This window comes from Lepidochelys kempii, chromosome 6, assembly GCF_965140285.1.
Source record: "Lepidochelys kempii isolate rLepKem1 chromosome 6, rLepKem1.hap1, whole genome shotgun sequence".
Lineage (NCBI taxonomy): Eukaryota > Metazoa > Chordata > Testudines > Cheloniidae > Lepidochelys > Lepidochelys kempii.
Genome location: NC_136385.1, coordinates 121,885,291 through 121,908,737, shown reverse-complemented (window position 1 = coordinate 121,908,737; position 23,447 = coordinate 121,885,291). Strand labels below are relative to the sequence as shown.

At 46.7% G+C, this 23,447-nt stretch overlaps 1 protein-coding gene across 5 annotated transcripts in view; it reads right to left on the bottom strand.

Moving 5' to 3' along the window:
• CCDC175 (coiled-coil domain containing 175) overlaps positions 1 to 9,218 on the bottom strand; it is a 44,846-nt gene extending 35,628 nt beyond the window's left edge. For 3 of the 5 annotated variants that reach the window (XR_013635994.1, XM_078853407.1, XM_078853408.1), the window contains exons 1-2: positions 576 to 672; positions 231 to 366 (exon numbers count right to left, since the gene is read on the bottom strand). Coding sequence is in view for 2 of the 5 variants with exons in the window: in XM_078853407.1 (XP_078709533.1) it covers positions 231 to 366; positions 576 to 597 (158 nt within the window). In the remaining 3 variants the exon portion in view is untranslated. Of the gene's footprint in view, positions 1 to 230; positions 367 to 575; positions 673 to 3,882; positions 3,969 to 6,083; positions 6,156 to 9,156 lie in introns of those variants that run through there. The other 2 variants (XR_013635995.1, XR_013635996.1) reach the window with 2 other exon arrangements.
• Between the last annotated feature and the right edge of the window lie 14,229 nt (positions 9,219 to 23,447).

Sequence of the window (23,447 nt, the reverse complement as noted above, 5' to 3'; positions counted from 1 at the left end):
TCATTACAGCAAGGGACAGATGGCATCAGGCTCAGGCAGTGACAGCAGCTCAATAAACAAGATCTTCAAAAGCAGGGCTGCTACTGCAGCAAAGAGCTGCCTAGGAAGATTTGCAGCTTGCTGCAAAAGCGAGGGACAAGCACTCGTTCACCAGGCTCTGATTCCATTTCATTTCTCTTTAATACTCTATCAATATGATTTACTGAACCTTGAAGCTAATACATACATACCACATAGCAGCATTCTGTGTTTCACAAAGGATTTGTTCCCGATTCAGTGATTCGATTTCACACGTGATGTTTTTCAGTGCAGTCTGTAATTGATTTATCTTAGCAGTACTGGATTCACGGGCCGCAGCAACAAGAGCTAGAAATATAACATGTGCAGTTGTTGCAAAAAACCAAACAAACCTGTATAACAACAATCTGAATATGGCTTATTTTCTGTAATCTTTAATGCATTACTGTAGGAACTGTCAACTATAGGTCCCCAGCTGCGATTCTCTTACTTTATTTATATTTATTTCTATTTTGTCTCCCCACTTATATTCTCAGAGTTGGTTAACTTGACACTACCTTCCAACTCCTTGGTAACCATTTCTGGAAGATTCTGGAGTTTTAAACGGAGATTACTATTTTTTATAGTCTCCTCTTCTAGAAGTTCAAGGGTATGTCTTCTTAATTTTTCCTGACAATTAACAAATAGATGATCACGTAAAGGTTAGATTCAACCTCAATCACTTAACAGAACAATATGTGAAAAAGTGCTTTGGGGCTACTAAACTCTTAATTCTCCCCCTTTATACATGGCTACCCTAGCCTAGGCACTCCCACCCTCCAAAAAACCTTGTCCCATGGAGGGCTGGCCAGAGCCATGTTGGTGTGGTAAAAGGCTTCTCATGTGGGACAGTTCTTAAAGGGACAGACCCTCTCCCCACTCTAAAAGCTGTGTTGGGGGAGCAGCTGCGCAAGAACAACATTGTTGGGGCAGATCCTGGCTCTCAGCTTCTGGGTTTTTTTGGGGGGGGGACATTATTTAAATGTCAGAAAAAAACCCTCAAATCCTGGGCTAGCACACTGGCAGGTCAGCTCCTGGCTATGAACCCCTAGGGTGTGTGTGTTGGAGGCACCCTTAAATAGGCACCCATCAAAGCTAGGCTGGAGTCAGTGCTGAGAGGAGCTCTTAAAGGGGCAGACCTCTGAAACTGTATGGGAGGGGAGGGAGGGTTGGATCAATGCTGTGCTGATACAGCTTCCAGCTGGAGGTGGGTGAGGAAGAGTGGCTGATCCATAAATAAGTGGTGACCTAGGCGATTGCCTACAAGACAATTAGGTGGTTGCCTAATGCCTGACCTGCCTTTTTGTGCCTTCCCTTCAGTTTTGCTAACGGCTATCTTCACCAGCCTAAGCAAGATGGAAAGAAAAGAGGTAGCCCAAGACCCATTCCTCAAATACTCAATTCTACATGCCTACACTTACACCCAGTACACATTGCTCTTCTTAAGTGTAGAAAGACTGAAGAGCTGGCAATAATATACAAGAAACACAATGAAAATATGAAGGTTTCACTGGAGAGGAATTATAGCCTCAATTAGCAGTAAAAGTGAAAAAGAAAACACTTTTACTGAACTGAGCTAGTGACATAAAAATAACTCATGAGTAAGCTGATTAATAAGATGAATAAGGCTAAGATTTAGTCACGGGTATTTTTAGTAAAAGTCATGGACAGATCACGGGCAATAAACAAAAATTCATGGCCCGTGACCTGTCCATGACTTTTACAATATAAATACCCCTGACTAAAACTTAGCAGCTCCTGGGGGCATGGGGTGCTGCTGCTCTGGGGAGCCCCAGAACACTGTTGCTCTGGGGGGGTCCCAGGGACCAATGGCTAGCTCCTGCACTGGCCGAAGGGGCTGACTGCCCTCAGCCACTGGCTACTCCAAGGTCCTGGTGTCTGGGCGTTCCCCAGGGCTGCCCCCAGGACTGCTGCTCAGGTACTCCCTGGGGCCTGTTGCCTGAGGCCTTCCAAGCAGCGGCCAGTGGGGCTGGCCTCAGGGCTGCTCCAGCAGCAGCCAGTGCGGCTGGCTGCAGGGCGCCCGAACAGCTGGCCCTGAGGTCAGCCACAGCAGCCGCAAAAGTCATGGAGGTCATGGCAAGTCACGGAATCCATGACTTCTGCAACCTCCATGACAGAATTGCAGCCTTAATGATTAATTACTGAAGAGAAGGGTTGAAATAGGTGAGTTAGAGTAGTATTGAAGTGGGAAAGGAGAGTTTTATAAGAGATTTACATTTACCAGCAGATCAATTAAAGAGATTTTTTAAAACACATTTTATTTGAAACCACTTTGGCTTTAAATGTCTACCATGTCCTTATGACAGATGCCAATCATCTATGAACAGCCATTCCCAGTTAAGAAATATCACTGATGACACCCTAACCATGCATATGGGAGTTCTCATCTCTCTGTAGTGAAGGACACTAAGAATTGCTCCAGGAAAGAGTGCATTGGGGTCAGAGGGAAAAACACCCACGTCAAAATTACTTATTTGCTTTATTTTTTAATACAGGCTTCTCTGTAGTGCTGATCACTGTAGCATCTGGGCACCTCACAATCAATAATGGATGTATCCTCACAATAACCCTTTGAGACACGGAAGTATTCTTCTCATTCATACAGAGGGGATTAAGTGAAAGAATAAGGCTCTTATCCTCCAAAGAGCCCTTCACAAGCAGACTTGGCACTCATGTGGAGCCCCATTAATTTCAGTGAGGTTCCACGTACACAAGCTCGTTGCAAGACTGGGGCCTAAATCATTTGCTCTAAACCAAAACAGGAAATCTGTGAGAGCGCTGGGAACCCAGATCTGGAGTCCCAGTCCATTGCATTGACCACAAGAGCATCCTTCCTCTCTTGACTTCAGTGCAAGTGCATACACTTACGCAAAGTGTGGACTGGTCCTAGTCCTAGGGAAGTTCTCCAAAGCACTGGCAGCTCTAGTCAGGGTCCATGGCTGCAACTGCACCCATAGACATCGAGCCCACATGTGCACTTCCATGACTGCATGTCATGTCTCCCAACTGGCACCCAGATCCCTTCTCCTGCCAGAACCTGCAGCAGTTCCTCTCAGTGCCAAGCAGCGGCGGGAAGCCTCGAGCCAGCAGGAAGGTATAGAGGGTGGACAGGGAGCACTCCTGCTTGGGGGGAGCATGGCCAGCATCCAGGTCCAACTCTGCCTTCCTGTCCCTCCTGTCAGAACCCACTACAGCTCCTCTCAGTGCCATGCACCAACAGGAAGCCTTGAATAAGCAGAGAGCACTAAGGATTTAGGTGTGGGGGCAGAAGGGGCAAATCAGACTGTTCTCCTTGTCCAGCCTGGCAGGGAGCTATGGTGTGGGGAAAGCGGGGGAGCCTGTGCCATTGCCTCTGGGGCAGGGGTACCTCATTAGTACGCTCCTGCCCACTCCAGGCTGCAATGGCAACTTCCTTACATCCTGGGGGGAGATGAGAAGGGGAGCAGGGGGAGCAGGAGCAGGGCTGGATGTGGTCTAGTACACCCATTGAATTGGGAGCTTACATCTGCCCCTGCTCCAAAGTAACAGAATCCCACATTTTCCCTGGCTGTGTGATTTATCTTGGTAGGGTTGGATTAGTTGGGTTATATTATTAGGGCCAAATTGTGCACATTGCAAAGTGCATGCACAGCTTCCACTGACTTTTTCAGCTGGAGTTGTCTTCCCTTCTCTGATGGGAAAATATGACCTTCAGACAGAAAGTTGCTTACGATACAACAGTAAAATATTAATTTCACACATTTCACACTGTAAATCTTTCTCATGTACAAGTGACTCTAAATATACTTTCACGTTTTATGTTACCAGTTTCTTAATAGCTTCAACAGCATCTTCAAGGTGCTGCACAGCTTCCTCACTGAATGCATACGCTTCATTTTTCAGTTGTATTTCTAAATTGAAAACATTATAAAATTAAAAGCTTCAAATTTTTTCCCTTAACCTTAAATTATCTATTCATACTGCTACATTATTTTATAAGTGTTATTCTAAAAGAGAAGGCTTTATTCCAAAACTATTTGTTAAATTGATTACTTTCATGGTTCTAAACTAGGGCAGCACCTTTTACATTCCTCAAATTAAAGACATAAGAAATTAAGTATAAAGTTCTAGGGGAACATATCATGACAGACATGACAAAATACTGGATAAACCTTACTGAACTAAGTTAAACCCTACTATATTAGGCTTAAGTAGTTTAGGAGTTCATTGTATTAAAATGCAAAGGTTTATGTATTATTGTGGGACTGTACAGAACTTTTTTAGGAAGAAGACACAATTAATGCAATATTTGGGAAGAATTAAGATCTTCAAAGAACTATTTGGGACAATACATATGAATCTGGTTTCCTAGGACAATGGTTCTCAACCAGGAGTCTGGGGGCCCCTGGCGGGCCATGGGCAGGTTTCAGGGTGTTTGCCAAGCATGGCCAACTTTCGACTCACTAGGGCCCATGGCAGAAAGCCCCATCACCCAGGGCTGAAGCTGAAGCCTGAGCAACTTAGCTTCATGGTGCCCCTGTGGCGTGGGGTCCTGGACAATTGCCCTGCTTGCTACCTCTTAACAATGACCTTTTCAATGCAGAAAAACAGTTGTCATGGCACAGGAGGGCCATGCAGGTTTTTATAGCATGGTAGGGGGGGCCTCAGAAAAAAAATGTTGAGAACCCCTGTCCTAAGAGGTACTCGGGATGCCTTTTGAAGCTACCCCCCGGAGAGGTTCACATAATCTAGTTCAAACTGGATTCTCCAGTGACCAACAGGCAAAGAAAGATTTTTGGTTAAATAGCTTGGTAGTAACCTGATCCATAGCCTTCTTTCTGATCCAGCAAATGGTCAGGACCTCTGGTCCACAGAGGGCCCCAATCCTTAAGGAAAAACTGGAAGGACTTTGGTCTATTGAGGTGCCATAAAACAGGGGTACTAGTTCTGAGCTGGGGCTGTCATGAACTTGTGACCACAAAATGGAGGCTGTCTTCACTGGGAAAAATGGTGTATTCTTAACTCTTAATATTTAACTTAAAGTAAAACCCTAGGCTCGCCCATATTCTTTATTTGACCTGCTAACTTGGGTGAAAACTACAAACTACCTTGTCTTCATTAGAATTTTATGTCAAGTTAGTGGCCTTCATGCCAAGTTCTAACTTACACCCTACGTACCCCACTGTTGTCTCTAGGTCCGATTTTAACAATCTACCACTTTTATGCTGGTGTAACTCCTTTGACTTGAATTAAGTTACTCATGATTCAACCAACGTAAGTGAGATCAGAAGGGAGGTCCATCGGATATAGTTGGCTTGAATGGAGGTAAATCACAGCAAAATTTGGCCCTGCGCTATAGGCCCAGCAGTAAGCAGCAATTAGAGACAAGTTATTTCAACAACAACATTCTGTCATTGCAATCTCTTTACCACTTGCAGATCAACAGATCTCTGAGCTACTTTCCCCAGAAACATGATAAATGTAGGGCATACTGTGCAAAAATAAAAATCATGTCACTAATTACACTGCTGCTTGTCAAGTCTTTTCTTGATTTTTCTTTATCTTTTTCCATTGCTTTAATTCTGTCCTCTCTCCCAGATTCCCTCTTGATTTCTTTTATTTATTTGGTCTTCTCTCTCTCTCCCTCATTTTTACTTCAAAAGCTAACGCTGTCCCCTTTACAAACCATTATAATGTATCCTTCCTATTCTGTATTGCTGTCCTTCCCTTCCCTCAGTATGTCTTTCCTTGTTTCCCCACCCTCTCTCTCTGCTTTCCATGGTGATGGCCTCTCCTCTTGCCCACCCAATTTTGCAGACAAAAAGGCTGAGCTAGGAGGCCCACTGGGCAGGCCTATAGGCAGCTGACTATGAATGCCAAGTCCTGAATGATAGATCTCTAACTTTATACGGGAAAGCTCTTTATGAACTGCTGCTTCCACATCCTTGGGCAAAAAAATAAAATAAAAAAAATTCAGCCATTTATTATCTGACTCAATGCATCTGCCAGTTTTCTGGCATACTTACATTCAGGACCATTTGTTAAACGGGATAGTGCCCATTTACAAGGTGGTATGTAGTTTTTTTTAAAGGAAGTAAATCCCAACCAAACACAGGCTTAAGAAAGGGAACCTGCAAAATGCAGAAAAGTACTCTTTATTCACAGGAAGATTCTGCTGATGACAAGGCAATATATGCAGGTCTCTATCCTCAGCCCCCTTCTTTGCTCCTCCTACACCTTATCTCTGAGTGAATCTCATCCATAATCGCAGCTCAATTACCATCTTTATGTTAATAATTCACAGAAATTTCTCTCCCCTCTGGAACCTTAGTCTATCTAAACCCAAAATCTCATACTGTCTTTCTGACATTTCCTTACTGATATCCAGCTGTCAAATGAAACTTAACATGACCTATTCTCCCTCCCCACCAAAGACCTCTATTTTCTCGATCACAATCATCCTTCCTGTTACTCAAGAACATAATCTTGGCTTCCTCTTTGACGTGGCCCTGTCCTCTTACCCTCACACCCAGGCCGTGTCTAAAACTTGCCACTTCTTTCCTCCACAACATCTCCAAAAGTCGACTTTTCCTCTCATAAGAGCAGTCATACTGGTCAGACCAAAGGTCTATCTAGCCCAATATCCTGTCTTCCGACAGTGGCCAATGCCAGGTGCTTTAGAGGGAATGAACAGAACAGGTAATCAAGTGATCCATCTGCCCACATTGCCAAAATTCTTGTCCAAGACCTAACCATCCTGTGCCTTAACGACTGTGATCAACACTCTGACCTCATTCTCCTCAAATCCGTTCAAAATGCTGCTGCTAAGATCATCTTCATGACTCACTGCACTGACTATGCCACATATCCCTTTTAAGGCTCTCCATTGGCTCCCTGTTTCCAGTATATCAAACACAACCTTTTTATCCTTACTTACAAAGTCCCCACCTTCGATAGTTTAGCCCCTCTCTATGTAACTGTTCTGTTATCATAATGTTGACTCCCTTCACTCTCTCAACAACACCAGCCTTGATCTCCCAATTCTCCCCTTTTCTGACACGCTCTTTCTGCCAGGCCGCCCTTTACACATGAGAAAAGCTCCCAATCAAAATCCATAAAGCTATCATCTTGTCTTGCTTCAAGTCCCTCCTCAAAACTCACCTCCTCTGTAACGCATATGGTAAATTGCAAAATGATAATGGCCAGGCAAGTAGAGAGCTGTGATCACTACTACTGGCTAGGCATTTTCACATCCTATTATATTTATATGTTACGCCATCTCATGCCACTCTGACCCACCTGTTTGTCTCATCCCTCTGTTACATCTTGTCTTTTAGACTGTAAGCTCTTGGGGCAGGGACCGACATTTATTATATATTTGTATGGTGCCTAGCACAATGGGCTCAACCTGGTTGTCAGAAAGCCCTGCCAACTTGCCTCAAACCTAAACTAAAGAAATCTACTCAGGGATAACAACAAGGATATGCAGCCTCCATCCCCATTCAGTCCTTGAGCTCTCAGCTGAGGCTATCAGTGGTAAATATGTTATGACACGGACATCTCACCACAAGGAACTAGTCCAAGACTAACAATTCATGTTTTTCATTGGGCACTAAACAGGTATCAGACAATAACAACTTTCCATCTCTATCAACCAGATTTGACTGGCAACCTAAAGGAAAAATGTTCCATAGCCCATTACCAATCACTAGAGCTGTCTAGCCCTCCCGTACAATTTATTTTTAAAATGAATCCAACAAAAGGTTTCCACAATTTCCCTTGTAAGGTATTCCACAGTCTAATAAAACTTGAGTTTGGAATTTCCGCCCCCAATATCTAATCTATTTTTTTCTTTGTTCTAGTTAATTCCATTACTCTTGGCTATACCTCATTGCTTACACTATTCTAATACAATGCCTCTCCCTAGATAGTGGTTAATCTTTCCTCCTGAATCAATTTCTTCCATTCTTAGTTATTGCAAAACCTCCTTTCACTAATGCTTTAGCAGCAAACTCCTGATTGCTGAAGTTTCCCAATGTTGTATCTATCTTCTAGCCCTTTCTGTTGTCCCAAGAGTGCGTTTTATTTCTTGTGACAGATATAGTGATAAATGTGTTTTCAGATGGCAGATTTATTTTCCAGGCCTTTCGGGAGCACCACAACCAGCTTCTTGTCAGATATCGCCTGAACAAAATTGACATTCAAGTCAGTTCAAGGACTTTCCAAACTCTTAAGGCCCAAAAGGAAAGATTCTGTATTTTGAGTGTTTGTCAAAGTACCTTCTTCCTTCAGATGCCATGCCATGTGCTCATTGCAGAAGCTCATAGGAGACCACAGGCGTCTGTCTCACACCACCTGTCTCAGCACCTGAATGCAATATTTGCCCAGTGTGTAAAATGTGTTCACTTCTCCAATGTATCAGCAGAAATGGAGGTCAAAGAAGGATTCTTTGCCATGTATGGTTTTCCCAAGGTGCTAGTGCTATGTGTAGGTACAGGGGATTTTACACATGTGGAAACATTACCTGTTCAAGGAGATTTTAAAAGAATGGTTTGCAAAAATAAGAAGCAATAGAACAACATGAGGATCTAGGGACCTAAACAGATCATGACATATATGCTTGCCAAAAAGTCTGAGTCCCACAGAGAAACCAGATGGTTGTGTATGTGACAATCAAACCAAATAAATGTATTGTCTACACATATTACCCACCCCCACAAAATGCTAGTTTCTGAAAGATTAGCAGCTTTCTGATTTACATGCCTATGGCAGTCACATTAATAGACAGACACCTCCTGGGTCAAGTAGGAACAAGACAGCCCATAGCAATGACAGACAAATAATATTTTAGTCATATTTTATAGACATATCTGAAATAATGTGTAACTGATACTTTGAATAATACCGATTTTCAAAATCAGGCCCTGCTACCATAATGAGCTCTGCATGGATACAGGGGTCTGCCCACAGGAACCTCATTGCAGGATAGGGGTCTCAATATGCCTGCCATAGTGTGGGTATATCTGAACAAATACATAGTGTAAAATACATATAAAGCATCCCAAGTATATGCCTCCCAAGGTAGCTTTTCCTACTTACACATGAATAAAACTCTACAAAGGTTGTCCTGTAAATAACATTGGCCCAGAGAATACCCTCCTGTGGAAATACTTGTAGGATGGGAATAGGGCAATTGGGGGTTGAATCCTCATGGAGTTGCCCCAAAATCCATCTGGGTAAGGAAGGGAACCCCAGTGGGATGAGCCATTGTTTCATCCCCCTATCGCAGCAAATTACCCCCTCTGGATCCACAGGAGGCAAGAGACATATGCTCGAAGAGCTGTTCCCCTGTTCTGCCTCTGGGACCCCCAACTAGCTGGCAGTGGAGCTGGACAGGAAGACAACTCACCCCCATCCCACTCCCCTACCCCTTTCCCAGCAGCAGGGCTGCTCTTGGTCTGGATCCCACAGTGGGGCTGGAGAGGGGGGCAATTTACACCCCAGTGTCACGAACCCCGTTGACCTTCAGGACCAGAGATAGGGCAAATGACAACTGAGTATTATGTAATCACCCTTTGCTCTGGGGCCATGACCAGCCCGTGCCCCTCCCCCACAGAGCCATGCCCAGCCCGGTGTCCCGCCCCAGGAGCCGTGCCCAGCCCAGTGTCCCCTCCCCCACAGAGCCATGCCCAGCCCGGTGTCCCGCCCCAGGAGTCGTGCCCAGCCCGGTGTCCCCTCCCCCACAGAGCCGTGCCCAGCCCAGTGTCCCGTCTCGTCCCGCCCCAGGAGCCGTGCCCAGCCGGTGCCCCTCCCCAACAGAGCCGTGCCCAGCCCGGTGTCCCGCCCCAGGAGCCGTGCCCAGCCCGGTGTCCCCTCCCCCACAGAGCCGTGCCCAGCCCAGTGTCCCGTCTCGTCCCGCCCCAGGAGCCGTGCCCAGCCGGTGCCCCTCCCCAACAGAGCCATGCCCAGCCCGGTGTCCCCTCCCCCACAGAGCCGTGCCCAGCCCAGTGTCCCGCCCCAGGAGCCGTGCCCAGCCCGGTGTCCCCTCCCCCACAGAGCCGTGCCCAGCCCGGTGTCCCGTCTCGTCCCGCCCCAGGAGCTGTGCCCAGCCGGTGCCCCTCCCCCACAGAGCCGTGCCCAGCCCGGTGTCCCGCCCCAGGAACCGTGCCCAGCCCGGTGTCCCCTCCCCCACAGAGCCGTGCCCAGCCCGGTGTCCCGCCCCAGGAGCCGTGCCCAGCCCGGTGTCCCCCTCCCCCACAGAGCCGTGCCCAGCCCGGTGTCCCCTCCCCCACAGAGCCGTGCCCAGCCCGGTGTCCTGTCTCGTCCCGCCCCAGGAGCTGTGCCCAGCCGGTGCCCCTCGCCCACAGAGCCGTGCCCAGCCCGGTGTCCCGCCCCAGGAGCCGTGCCCAGCCCGGTGTCCCCTCCCCCACAGAGCCGTGCCCAGCCCGGTGTCCCCTCCCCCACAGAGCCGTGCCCAGCCCGGTGTCCCGTCCCAGGAGCCGTGCCCAGCCCGGTGTCCCGTCTCGTCCCGCCCCAGGAGCTGTGCCCAGCCGGTGCCCCTCCCCCACAGAGCCGTGCCCAGCCCGGTGTCCCGCCCCAGGAGCCGTGCCCAGCCCGGTGTCCCCTCCCCCACAGAGCCGTGCCCAGCCCAGTGTCCCGTCTCGTCCCGCCCCAGGAGCCGTGCCCAGCCGGTGCCCCTCCCCAACAGAGCCATGCCCAGCCCGGTGTCCCGCCCCAGGAACCGTGCCCAGCCCGGTGTCCCCTCCCCCACAGAGCCGTGCCCAGCCCGGTGTCCCCTCCCCCACAGAGCCGTGCCCAGCCCGGTGTCCCGTCTCGTCCCGCCCCAGGAGCTGTGCCCAGCCGGTGCCCCTCCCCCACAGAGCCGTGCCCAGCCCGGTGTCCCGCCCCAGGAGCCGTGCCCAGCCCGGTGTCCCCTCCCCCACAGAGCCGTGCCCAGCCCGGTGTCCCGTCCCAGGAGCCGTGCCCAGCCCGGTGTCCCGTCTCGTCCCGCCCCAGGAGCTGTGCCCAGCCGGTGCCCCTCCCCCACAGAGCCGTGCCCAGCCCGGTGTCCCGCCCCAGGAGCCGTGCCCAGCCCGGTGTCCCCTCCCCCACAGAGCCGTGCCCAGCCCGGTGTCCCGTCTCGTCCCGCCCCACGGGCCGTGCCCAGCCGGTGCCCCTCCCCAACAGAACCATGCCCAGCCCGGTGTCCCGCCCCAGGAACCGTGCCCAGCCCGGTGTCCCCTCCCCCACAGAGCCATGCCCAGCCCGGTGTCCCGCCCCAGGAGCCGTGCCCAGCCCGGTGTCCCCTCCCCCACAGAGCCGTGCCCAGCCCGGTGTCCCGTCTCGTCCCGCCCCAGGGGCCGTGCCCAGCCGGTGCCCCTCCCCCACAGAGCCGTGCCCAGCCCGGTGTCCCCTCCCCCACAGAGCCGTGCCCAGCCGGTGTCCCGCCCCAGGAGCCGTGCCCAGCCGGTGTCCCCTCCCCCACAGAGCCGTGCCCAGCCGGTGTCCCGCCCCAGGAGCCGTGCCCAGCCGGTGTCCCCTCCCCCACAGAGCCATGCCCAGCCCGGTGTCCCGCCCCAGGAGCCGTGCCCAGCCGGTGTCCCCTCCCCCACAGAGCCGTGCCCAGCCCAACGTCCTCGTCCAGGGGTCGTGCCCAGCCCGGGACCCCACCCAGGATCCACGCCCAGCCCGGTGCTCGCCCCCGCAGCGCCTTATTGGGGCCTCCTCAAGCGACCCCCTGGCTCCAGCCCCGCCCCGCCCCGCTCACCCACGCCGTGCAGGTGGCTTAGGGCCGCGAGCGCGGCCTGGGCCGGGGCCGGGACCCCCCGGCAGGGCGCCTCCATCGCGCCGCCGCGCCCGCAGCCGGCCCCTCGGTTGCCAGGGGAACCGGACGCCGCGAGCCCTCGGGCGGCCCCTGGCGGAGGCCGAGCTCTGGGACTCGAGGGCGGGCGTCGGGCGGCGGCCCCGGGCCCGGCTGCAGGGCCAACAGACGCCGCCGCCGCCAGCCTGGGGCGGACGGACGGACAGACAGACAGGTTAGACAGGCGGTGCTGCCAGCCCTCTTTGTTTTATGGCAAGTGCGCTGGCATTGGGGGAGGGCAATTTCCGTTCTGAAGGGACAGTGCTCTTAGCTCGTGAAGATTTGCCTGTGCCTGAGCCACTGTTAATTTCCCTCATCCTTAACTGTGTATTCCCAGACCAAGCCCAAACTCGTTAAGGTTGAAAATACATATACATTAATTTGAAACGATAGCATTCAATATTGCAATTTTTAAAACAAATAGTCTAAAGCGGTGACGTTTGGAATGAAGGTTCTACCTACAACCTTAGTGCGAACCCTGTGCTTAATTATTGTAATGCACGTGTTACCAACCAACAGTCATGGCCTCTGTATGCACATTGTCTTTTTAATGATGTATGAGGAAGATTAAATACTAGTGGGTCATTTGCAAGAAGCACAAGTGATGAAGAGGTTTTAAGGGGCTTTGAATTATGTCCTTAATTAGCAATACAAATCAAAAAGGGAACAGTGGTGGTGATCATAGCTAGAGACATACAAATAAAAGAATAATGACAGATTAGTTAAGAGGTGGGTTAAAATAGGGCTAGCGAATTATTTGAGGGTTTAATAACAGATCTGAATTAGCCCACGAGATGAAAAATAGACTAATAACAAACCCAAGCTACATTTAGTGCCAGTTAAGGGGGCATCAGGACATACTCCATCCACTCCAAGCTTTAAAAGCATGGCAATAAGAAGTTAAGGAGAAAGACTTCAACATTATTACGTAGCTAAGGCCCTTTGTTTTTCTGAGGAGGATGTGTGTGTTTGTTTGTTGGTTTGTTTAATTTCCCTGGAATTTAAAGGTGTTTATTCAAAAATGTTAAAAAAGGGTGACAATCAGTAAAACCTGAAAATGAAGGGCAGTGGGGTGGAGGGGTGCCTGATACTCTGGGGGGAGGGTGCGGCGGCAGGGGGAGGATACTCACCACATAGTAGTTGAGAATGGCAGACCACTGCAAGGCTATCTTGGCTGTGAACCCATCCCCCTGCACTTCTCAACTGCATAGAGGAAGCAGAGGAGGCCATGCTGAAGGTCCAGGACAGGAGGGGAGTAAAAGGCTGCACCCTGTGAATATTGAGCCCCTGGACAGAGCTGACCCTGGGGCCATGCTTAAGGGCTGGGATCAGGACGGGTCTCTGCTTTTTGAAACCTTGAAGTACCTGTTTGTTTGTTTTTTTTTTACTTTCACTAGTGCATTGAACTCAGTTGCCTCACGGGATGAGCTTCTAAACGCTGCAGGATGTGGGGAAGAAAGGGAATGAAGGAGCAGATGTTCCAGCCCTGGAAGTGCTACATCTGCCAAATACCGGACAGGGAGATGGTGGAAGTGACACCACTTTGCTCCAGCCATTTTGTGAGTATTGCAGCTCCACCTCTCACCGCAGTCTACCTACTTAAGTGTTCTAAGTTTGCTGACTAGAGACAAATTAAGCTGTTGCTCTACTGGCAACTGTTCTGTAATTATGTTTATTTTATGCCTGGGGTGGTGTTTTATTGTTCTGTGTAACATCATTATCAATTACATATGTCATGCTTCTTCCAAGTTAGCATCTGTGGAATAATCAAAAATTAAATTGGGTCTGAAACAGCTGATGTCTAGTTTGGAAGCGTAGATTTTTAATGTAAAGAAATCTGACATTAAAGTTGCCTCCACTATCTATGAGAGAAGGTGTCCCATTCTTTACAGTCACATCTATAGATTTCAGAGTAACAGCCGTGTTAGCCTGTATTCGCAAAAAGAAAAGGAGTACTTGTGGCACCTTAGAGACTAACCAATTTATTTGAGCATAAGCTTTCGTGAGCTACAGCTCACTTCATCGGATGCATACAGATGAAGTGAGCTGTAGCTCACGAAAGCTTATGCTCAAATAAATTGGTTAGTCTCTAAGGTGCCACAAGTACTCCTTTTCTTTTCACATCTATAGAGTTATAGATATTTAGGGCCTGATTCTCAGTTACACTAAGGCCATTTTACACCACTCTGGCAGTGTTAAAGGTCTGTAAAGTGGGTGCCCACTTTACAGACCTTTAACACTGGCAGAGTGGTGCAAGTGGGCCATAATATAAAGGGGAGTTAGGCCCACTAGACCAAATGATTCTGCGACTTAAACAGTGACATGAATTGGAAAAGAGTCCGTCATAAAGGGGTGTAAGTTGTAATATTGAACCAGTTTGGTATTGAGTGAGTATGAGAAATGAGTGTGACTTGCTCGCCCAGGGTCTAAAACTGCATCAGGAAAAGCAAGTAATGGGAGCATATGCCATGAAGTGTGGAGGGGCTATTTTGTACTACAATGTTGTTAAATGCTTTTCCCGTTATGCAGCCCTCTTCCATCCGCTTAGCATGTCAGTTATACTCACGTTGCACTCTTCCTGAATGCCACATTGGAGTGAGTTACATCACATTTTTATTGTCCAACCCTCTTAGGCCCTATGGACAATGTACACTAATGCAGAAGCAAGTAATGACTCCGGCTCATGGGAACTGCACCTGTTTTAATGACGTTAACCAGTTCTAAATTTGGGCCATTCCGTATAACCCAGGACTAAACACTCTGTCAGTGGAATGAGACCAGGGATGAATTTGGTCCCTGGCATCTCTGTAGATCTGATTTTATCACCCCTATTTTTCTTCTTTATTCTGTGGTATCTGAGATGCTGCATTTCTGCCAGACCCATGGGTGAAGGGCAACAAGGTACATGCCCTGTGCTAGATTTTCATGTGCATGTAAACACATTTCTATGCACATACTATTGCAGATGCATATTTAGAAGCTACGACTTAAATCTTGCTTGCATTTTTGCAGAGGATGAGTGACAGTTCATCAAATATTTCTGGTTCTATAATGGGAAAAAGAGAGCAGACTGGAAAATGAGCAGAAAGAAATGAATAGGAGAAAGGGAGGCAAATCAGTTGGTTGTAACAAGGATGCTGTTGATAAAGGACTAGATAGAGGTTGGCGTTGGTATAGCAACTAGGCTGGACATGGCCAGGCAGGGAGTAACCTACTTCACTCCCTCTGCACAAACGATGAAGGCTGCCCAGATCGTCGATTTGGGACATACGTGAAGCTGCCACTCATCCCTGAGGTGGATGAGGAAGGAACAGAACAATGGCTAGAAGTGGATTTAGGTGGGTGTACAGCAGGAAGTGAGCTGCACACATCTGGTGCCCGCAGTAAAAAAATCTTTCTCTGGAACAAGAGGGGAACAACTGTGACGCAGGTAAACTGCAGTTTCTCCCAGGCTTCGCACACTATCCCCTGCAGAGGATTGTGATCTAGCTCGGATTGACAGCAGTTGGGATTAGGCAAGATTGTGCTGCTGAGCGAAAGGTGGCTGATTTGTACATGTGGCACCTCATGGGCATGTTTGCGAGCCAGCAGAGGTGTTAAACCTCTAGTTCTTGTAGCTGTCTGGCTACAAGAGTCCTGGCAGCAATACATGAAGAAATGCCAAGTGAGGCTTTGTTTACAGCGTGCTCAAACAGAAACGCTGAAGACTAGGAAGTAGAAAGTCAGATAACAAGGAAATAACGAGCAAACCCCAGCACATACAGGAATAATCAGCCATTCCAAAGAGGTTTATGAAGAAGCATCAGCCACTCTCAGCTGCCTTACCCCCGACTCTGACTGGTGGAACAAAGCTCTTGGCACAATCTCCACCTGCACCTGAGATCTCTTCCTTTGGACGATGATATTGTAATGATTAGTGTAGAGTATTACAATACACCAACCCTCTTTGGGACTTTTATGGGACCTGCATATACAGTCCTCAGACCCCTTTCCTGTTCCATTTAAGTTGGAGGGGAAACCCCGGAAGGATGTTAAACAGTGTAAACGACAAGGAGTCCGGTGGCACCTTAAAGACTAACAGATTTATTTGGGCATAAGCTTTCGTGGGTAAAAAAACACTTCACGAAAACACCCATGAAAGCTTATGCCCAAATAAATCTGTTAGTCTTTAAGGTACCACCGGACTCCTTGTTGTTTTTGTGGATACAGACTAACACGGCTACCCCCTGATATTAAACAGTGATGTAGCGCCCCCTCTCCACCTGGTTACCTCCTTTAATGCCAATCCACTTACAGGTCTGGGTTCTTTTGGATCCCGCCACCCACTCAGCAGGGTGTATCTTCTTTCTTTTTTCCTATGAAATTATTTGGTGGTGCCTCCACCCCCCTCGTTCCTTCCTGGCAGGGTCACCAGGGCAGCTTTGGCGGAAAATTCTAACTACAGGGTAATCCCCACTTACTTGCCAGATTACTGGAGACTTCCAAGAAATAACACAAACACATACAATATATTCAACACAATAATTATATTAAACAGGAGACAAATACAACATAACAGGGAAAAACACTATTTTTAGGGTCACTGGTGCCCACACTGAAAATACCTGTGACTTGATGTAGCAAATGTAAAATTAGTGTCCTGTTGGTATGCGTACTTTGCTGAGGCCCTTGATGACCTATAACCACAAAATTCTTCTTTGCAGTGGTTTAGCAGTGTGGCTAACTGGGTTCAGTACAGCCCAAAGGACTCACAAGTGGGAGAAGGTGGTAAATCCCCTCACAGGTGTAATATGTAGCAGGTTATAAAATCCTCCAACACTTACTCCCTGGCTCGAGGACACAGTTCAGGGAGTAGTGGGTCCCCAAAACAAATTCCCTGACTAACTAACTAAAAGATGGTGCACTTACAAACTCCATGAATAATCCTCAGGTTCGAAGATGACTTTGGGCTCCTCAGTCACTGCAGAGGGGCTGCTCTCTGCTGGCAGGGATTCTCCTTAGGCAGGTCCCAATTTCCCCTCACCACAAAGGGATGCAGGGCTCAAGGTGTAGGTTACACAACTACACTAACATCCAAACTGTAGCCTCCTAGCCCAGCCTCCAGACACACACTCAGCGGGCAGCTTCCCTGGACTAGCAGATGGAGCAGAGCTGACCATAGGTGACTGGTCTCACCTAGGGAGCTGGAGGGTGAATTCAGCCTGGCTGGGGAAGTTTCCCAGCAAACTCTACAAATTGGGAATTATCAGTGGGGAAGGAAAAACCCAGCTGAGCGATCTGCTGTCAGGTCCCTAGAGGCCTGTTCTCAGGGGGAACCCTGCATGCAGGCCTGGGACTCACCAGCTCCCCACACAGCCAGTCCTGCCCTTTTCCTGGCTGGCTCCAGACTGACTCCAAAGTGGCTTCTCCCCTTTTCTCAACTCCCTGGAAGGGCCTCTCACTCCCTATTGGTTGCTGGGCAGACTCTGAGTCTGCCTTGGCTCCCCTTCCCTACCAGGGACTGTGTGCCTCTCCCTGAGCTGCCAGCGGACAGGATCCCAGGAATCTATGTAATTTCTTTGTGGGTTACAGTGAAAACAACTAACAAATCCAGCAGAAATCAATGGAAACCACTAGCATGCTTCATTGCTTCTACTCAGTGCCTTTGCTATTCTCCTCCCATTCCAGCATGGCGGAGACAAGTCCTGTTACTGCTCCTCTGCTTAGCCAAATGGAACTTGTCCGGCAACAGCTGGACACCTGCCAGTCTTAGCAACCCTGTTGGAGCTTGCAGCATCACTTTCCATTGCTTCTGTGCTCCACAGGCCGTTAAAAGGTAAGTTCCCTGAAAGAACATTTTTCTGTGGTGGAGAAAACAAAACATTAAAAACAGCTGAGGTGAGAAAAGGGGCCGCTGGGGACTGGAAGTTACCCTGGGCTGATGTCTGGCACTTGCCATACTTGATCCACAGTGCCTGGGTCAAGAGGAAAGGCTGATAGTCTAAACGCGTGAAATCTTGTGTCCTACCAGGGCTAGAAATGTATGTTCCACACCATTTGAAAGTGGGAGGGGAAGAAGAAGGAGGATAGATCAGCGATTAACAGACCGGTACAGCATGCTAATTCCCTCCCAGTTCAGGGACTTTCCTGAACTAATGTGTTTTATATTCCTGCTATCTTGAGATTAATATTAGAAGAGAAGAGGAGGAGTAAAAGAGATCAGTAAAGAGCTTTGAGGCAAGTAAATCTGCAGGTAATAGAAAAGAATATTGTGAGTACAGAAAGAGCCAGGGAAGCAGGAATATTTTTAATTTTGGCCTATTTCAAGGGCCAGATCTTCAGCTGGTGTAAAGCAGTGTGGCTCCACTGGTGTAAATTGCCCAAGTTGTACTCATGAAGCTCCCCCATTCACCTGCTGACAACCTGGCCCATAGAATTTATAGACGATATGACCTGAAAGAAAGGAGTATGCAGTTTAAAGGCACACGTCCTATGACTGTCATGGAGGTAGGAGTATTATAAATTAACATTCAACCCCATGTTTCCCCTGATTCCAAATCTCTTTACAAGGATTCCACTACAATGTACTTTTTTTTTTTTGTTCCCATCACAACTGGACGCAGTGGAGCATGCCTGTAATCCCAGCTACTTGGGAGGCTGAGGCTGGTGGATCGCTTGGGTTAAGGGGTTATGGGTTGCGGTGCGCTATGCCGATCGAGTGTCTGACAGCCTGGCCAGTAGGTGGCTGAAGGAGTGGCTAGAACAACATGAATGATGTGTTGTGCTCGGTGCTCTCTTTGTGAGGGCTGATGGACCGAATGATCAAGGTGCCCATCACCCCAGCACATGGGCTGTTACATTGATTGAAATATAGCAGAATATTGGACAGTATGAAGCACAACTTTCTCTGCACTGTCCGAATGAATCACAAATAACTTAGTGGTGACCCATATCCAACCACGTGCTTTACCAAAAAGCTGCAGTGTGTATAACTCTCTGAAGGTCAGTAACTCTGTATTCTGGTGGATCACCAAAGGAAGTGAATTTCACAGCTGAAGAGTCTGAGCTGAAAATGCACTATCTTCCATTCCTAAATGAACATATGTAGGAGTTGTCTGCAATAGCATCAGCCACCTTCGAGGCAGTGCACAGGGAGAGAGAAGCCAAATCCCAGAAACCATGTCAGACTTTAAGTATCTTGCTGAACCGGGGTCTAAACACACGCCTAACTTTAAGCATGTGAGTAGCCCCACTGCAATCAGTAGGACTTAAAGTTTGACATATGCTTAAATATCTTGCTGAATCCAGGCCTTAATGATTAGAACCAGCACTTTGAATGGCTTCTAGAAGCAATGGGAAGCCAGTGTAATTCATGGGGCTCAGGGGTAGTGTAATTTCTTTAAAGTTCCCCTGATAAGGAGCATGTAGAAAAGAAGAGAGAGCAACACTAGAATTCCCATTTCACCCTGTCTGAGCTAACTCCTAGGTTCCTACTCTCTAGAAACCCTGCAACGTTTGTCTCACTTACCAATCAGGCTTGTCTGCTGTTGTGTTTTACTTTGAATGTAAAAGAGGGATAGAAATGAATGGAGGTAGTAGACTGGGTACTCTGATCTCCCCTCATTCCTGTAATTCATGTCATTAAGTGTTACAGTACATACAGTGTTATTTTGGGCAGCTACATTTTCGTGTGAATAGCTCAACACTGCTTTTTGCACTGCATGATTTTTTTCTACTTATTAAAAAAACAAAAATCAACATATTAAAACCCCCAAAATACTGCACCATGAACCTGATCCTGCATGGGATCTGCTAGCATGGACCCCCCCGTCCAGAGTCTCATTGACTCAATAGTCAGATACTACGGTGATGCTCATGGTACAAGACCTATAGAGAACAGGTCTCCCCAGGAACTCAGGGGTTCTGTGTTAGTAGATCCCATTGAAGGACTGGGCTTTGTAGGATTTTTCAAAGAATATGGCTTATGGAATCCAACAACATGGAGGACTTTTGATAAAGCTGGTTCTCATGGTCACAGGGTGGCATGGAAGGAATTGATGTTACTGCAGCTGGGTAACAATGTAAAAGGGAGATGATGGTTTCATAGGTCAGTGGTCTCCAAAGTGGGGTGCGTGTGCCCCAGGAGGTGCACAAGACAATCCATTGGGGGGCACAGCAGGAGTGCCGCCGCCGGGGGGGGGGGGAAAGGGCGGCCGGAGGAGCGCCGCCCTAAAATTGGCCAGAATGCCGCTCCTGGCACATGCTTCCTACGCTGGTGCTTGGAGCCGGCCCTGCAAGGTATCCTGAGGGAAGAGTGGGTGTTCCACAACACAGAGGGGTTGACAGGGGTGCCCTCACTTGTTTATTCGCTTTCAGCGTATTGCGACGTATTGCAGTTTACGTGTGCCCGGTTAAGTGGATTTATGGATTATATTATCTAGTTTTAACTAAACTAACCCTCACAAAATGGACAAGTAGCTTAAAAAGATTCCTGCAAAGAAACCGCAGATTGAAGATAATACTAATAATGCAAGCACAAGCGAACAACAAGAAAATGGCAGAGCTGACAGTTCTCCTACTCCTAGTACAAGCTCTTCGTCAGCCACATTACGAGGTAAAAACAATGACTGTCTAATCAGATCTGACAAGAAGTCGTCCAAAAAAATTCAAAATTATCAAGAAGACAATTTGAAATATGGATTTACATCCACTATCGTTAACGAGGAACCTCACCCTAAGTGTATATTATGCCTTGAGATATTAGCTAATGATAGTATGAAGCCATCACGATTAGCAAGACATTTAAAAACTAAGCATTCGGAATATGAAGAGAAACCTCTACAATTTTTTCAGCGATGTTTAAAGTCATGTGATACTCAATCCAGTACTTTACAAAATTTCACGATAAATGTTTAGGAGCCTCTTTTGAGGTTTCTTACTTAATAGCAAAAGACAAAAAGCCACATACCATTGGGGAAACACTTGTTCTTCCTGCTGCGGTAAAAATGGATGAAATAATACACAGAAAACAATATGGCGACAAACTAAAATGCATTTCTTTGTCAGCAAATACTGTTGGAAGACGCATAGAAAACATTGCTGAAAATTTGAAGAAACAAGTATTAGAACAAATTACGCAGTGTGGGAGGTTTGCTATACAGTTGGATGAAAGTACAGATGTTTCTCACATGTCTCAGCTTATGGTATTTGCTAGATTCTGTTTCAATAATGAAATACATGAAGAACTACGTTTTTTGTGAGCCACTAAAGGAAAGATGTACCGGAGAAGATATATTCTCAACAGTAAATGACTTCTTTAATAAAAAAAATGTTTTATGAAAAAACTGCAAGTGTAACCACTGATGGAGTGGCTGCTTTGACTGGAATAAAGAAAGGATTCCAGGGTAAGGTTACAAAGACAGCACCACACGTGAAATTCATTCACTGCATCATTCATAGGCAAGCTATTGCAGCAAAGAAGTTGGAGCCAGAAGTGCACAAAGTGCTACAGGATGTCATCGATGTGGTTAATTTTATAAAAACAAGACCTCTAAATAGTAGAATCTTTACAATACTTAGTAATGAGATGGGGAGTGACCATGAAAATCTTTTGTACCACACAGAGGTTTGCTGGTTATCTCATGGCAAAGTGCTTGAAAGAGTTGTCGAACTTAAAGATGAGTTACAGCATTTTTCTTTTACAAAAAGACAAGTGTTCCAAATTTGCTGACCTTTTCCGTGATGACAAGTGGCTGTCAGTAGTATGCTACCTAGCAGATATTTTCAAAAAAAATAAACACACTTAATCTGTCCCTGCAAGGTAAAGGTGATGTGTTAACAGAGAGAGAGAAATTAACTGCTTTTCGAAAGAAACTTGTGCTATGGAGAGAGCATTTTGAAAATGGATGTTTGGAAATGTTTCCATCATTATGTGATTTTGTTGCTGAAAACAATGTAAGTGTGTCACCTTTAAAAACTCTACCTGCACACTTAAAAAACTTGGAAACAGAATTTTCTAACCTGTTTAAAAATCTTCCAAATGAAGAGTTTCAGTGGGTTTTGAACCCATTTGTTAAAAATATAAAAATGCAACACCTTCCGATTAGTTTGCAAGAACAACTGATTGACATCAGGGAAGATGGAAATTTACTAGCCAAATTTCAACAAAAACCTTTGCATAATTGGTGGATGGGAGTGAAAAATGAGCATCATGATTTAGTAAGCGCAGCCAATGATGTACTTCTTCCATTTGGATCTATGCATCTTTTTCAGCTATGACAGCCATTAAAACCAAGGTAAGAAATAAACTGAACTTAGAAACAGACCTTTGAATTGCTGTATCACAAAGTGTTAAACTAAGATTTTCAAAAATAATGAAGCATATTCAATCACATTGCTCTCACTAAAAATATTATTTTTTTTTAGTGAGAGCAAAAAGGTTTTTTGTACCATTAATAAAATAAAAAAATATTTTAAATAGTTTCTCATCCTTTAATTTCTATTTTTTGTGTATGTTTTATAATGTACATAATACATTAATACAATAGTACATGTATAAAATTTATACATAAATAAATATACAAATATTTGGGTGTGTGCTCAAAATTTTTTTTACTGATAGGGGTGCATGATCAAAAAAGTTTGGAGACCACTGTCATAGGTGAAGAATCAACATTTAAGTGTTTCTTAAAGGTAGAATTTTTAACACATGGTTCTACTTGAGTCTATAAAAATCACATTGGGAGTCCCACACGCGTGGGGAACAGTGAGACAATGTCACATTTTCTTAATTTTCCAGTCAAACTAACCACCAGCACCACAACTCATCCCAAAAGTTACCCTGGGATCTGTCCTTCTCACACTCCATCACTGGTAGTAAAAGTGCTGAAGACCAATCTATGCCCTCAGCTACACCCACACGGTCTTCTCAGGAAATGCAGCATAGAACCTGTCCCCCTAGGAGTCTTTGAATATGGAAGTCAGAAATGCAGTTAAAGCACGGATGGCTGTTCTGTTCAATTTTAACTACTGGCTTCAAATTAAACACTCTCATAACTGCACCAATTAAAAGAAATTTACTCCATTGGATCAAAAGAAAAATATATCAATCTGGAGTTTTTAGCCTTTGATCTACAAAGATGTTGTTGTAATATATATGTAGCTGAGGTTTATAAAATGTTATAATAAGCTTAAAAAGGATATTTAAATATAAATGTTAAAAAGGGCGAGACTCATCTTGAAGATTAAATAACTCAAAGCTGGAACAATGCAGGTGTATTTCTGCAATTGCTGGATCATTTTTTCCCTAGGAGTCGGATTCTCTTCTCATTTATGCTGCCGTAAATCAATAGTTACGCCATTCAAATTGTAGGAGTTTGTAAACTCTTTGGGGCAGGAACCACCTGTTTGTTTTGTGTGCTTGTACAGTGCCTAGCACAATGGTGGCTAATCCATGATTGAGGAATGTGTTGGCAAAGTGACTGGGCAGTTAGAGATAGGAAATAGATGAATTTAAGGAACAATTTCAGTTCACAAAAGACCAGACAAATGC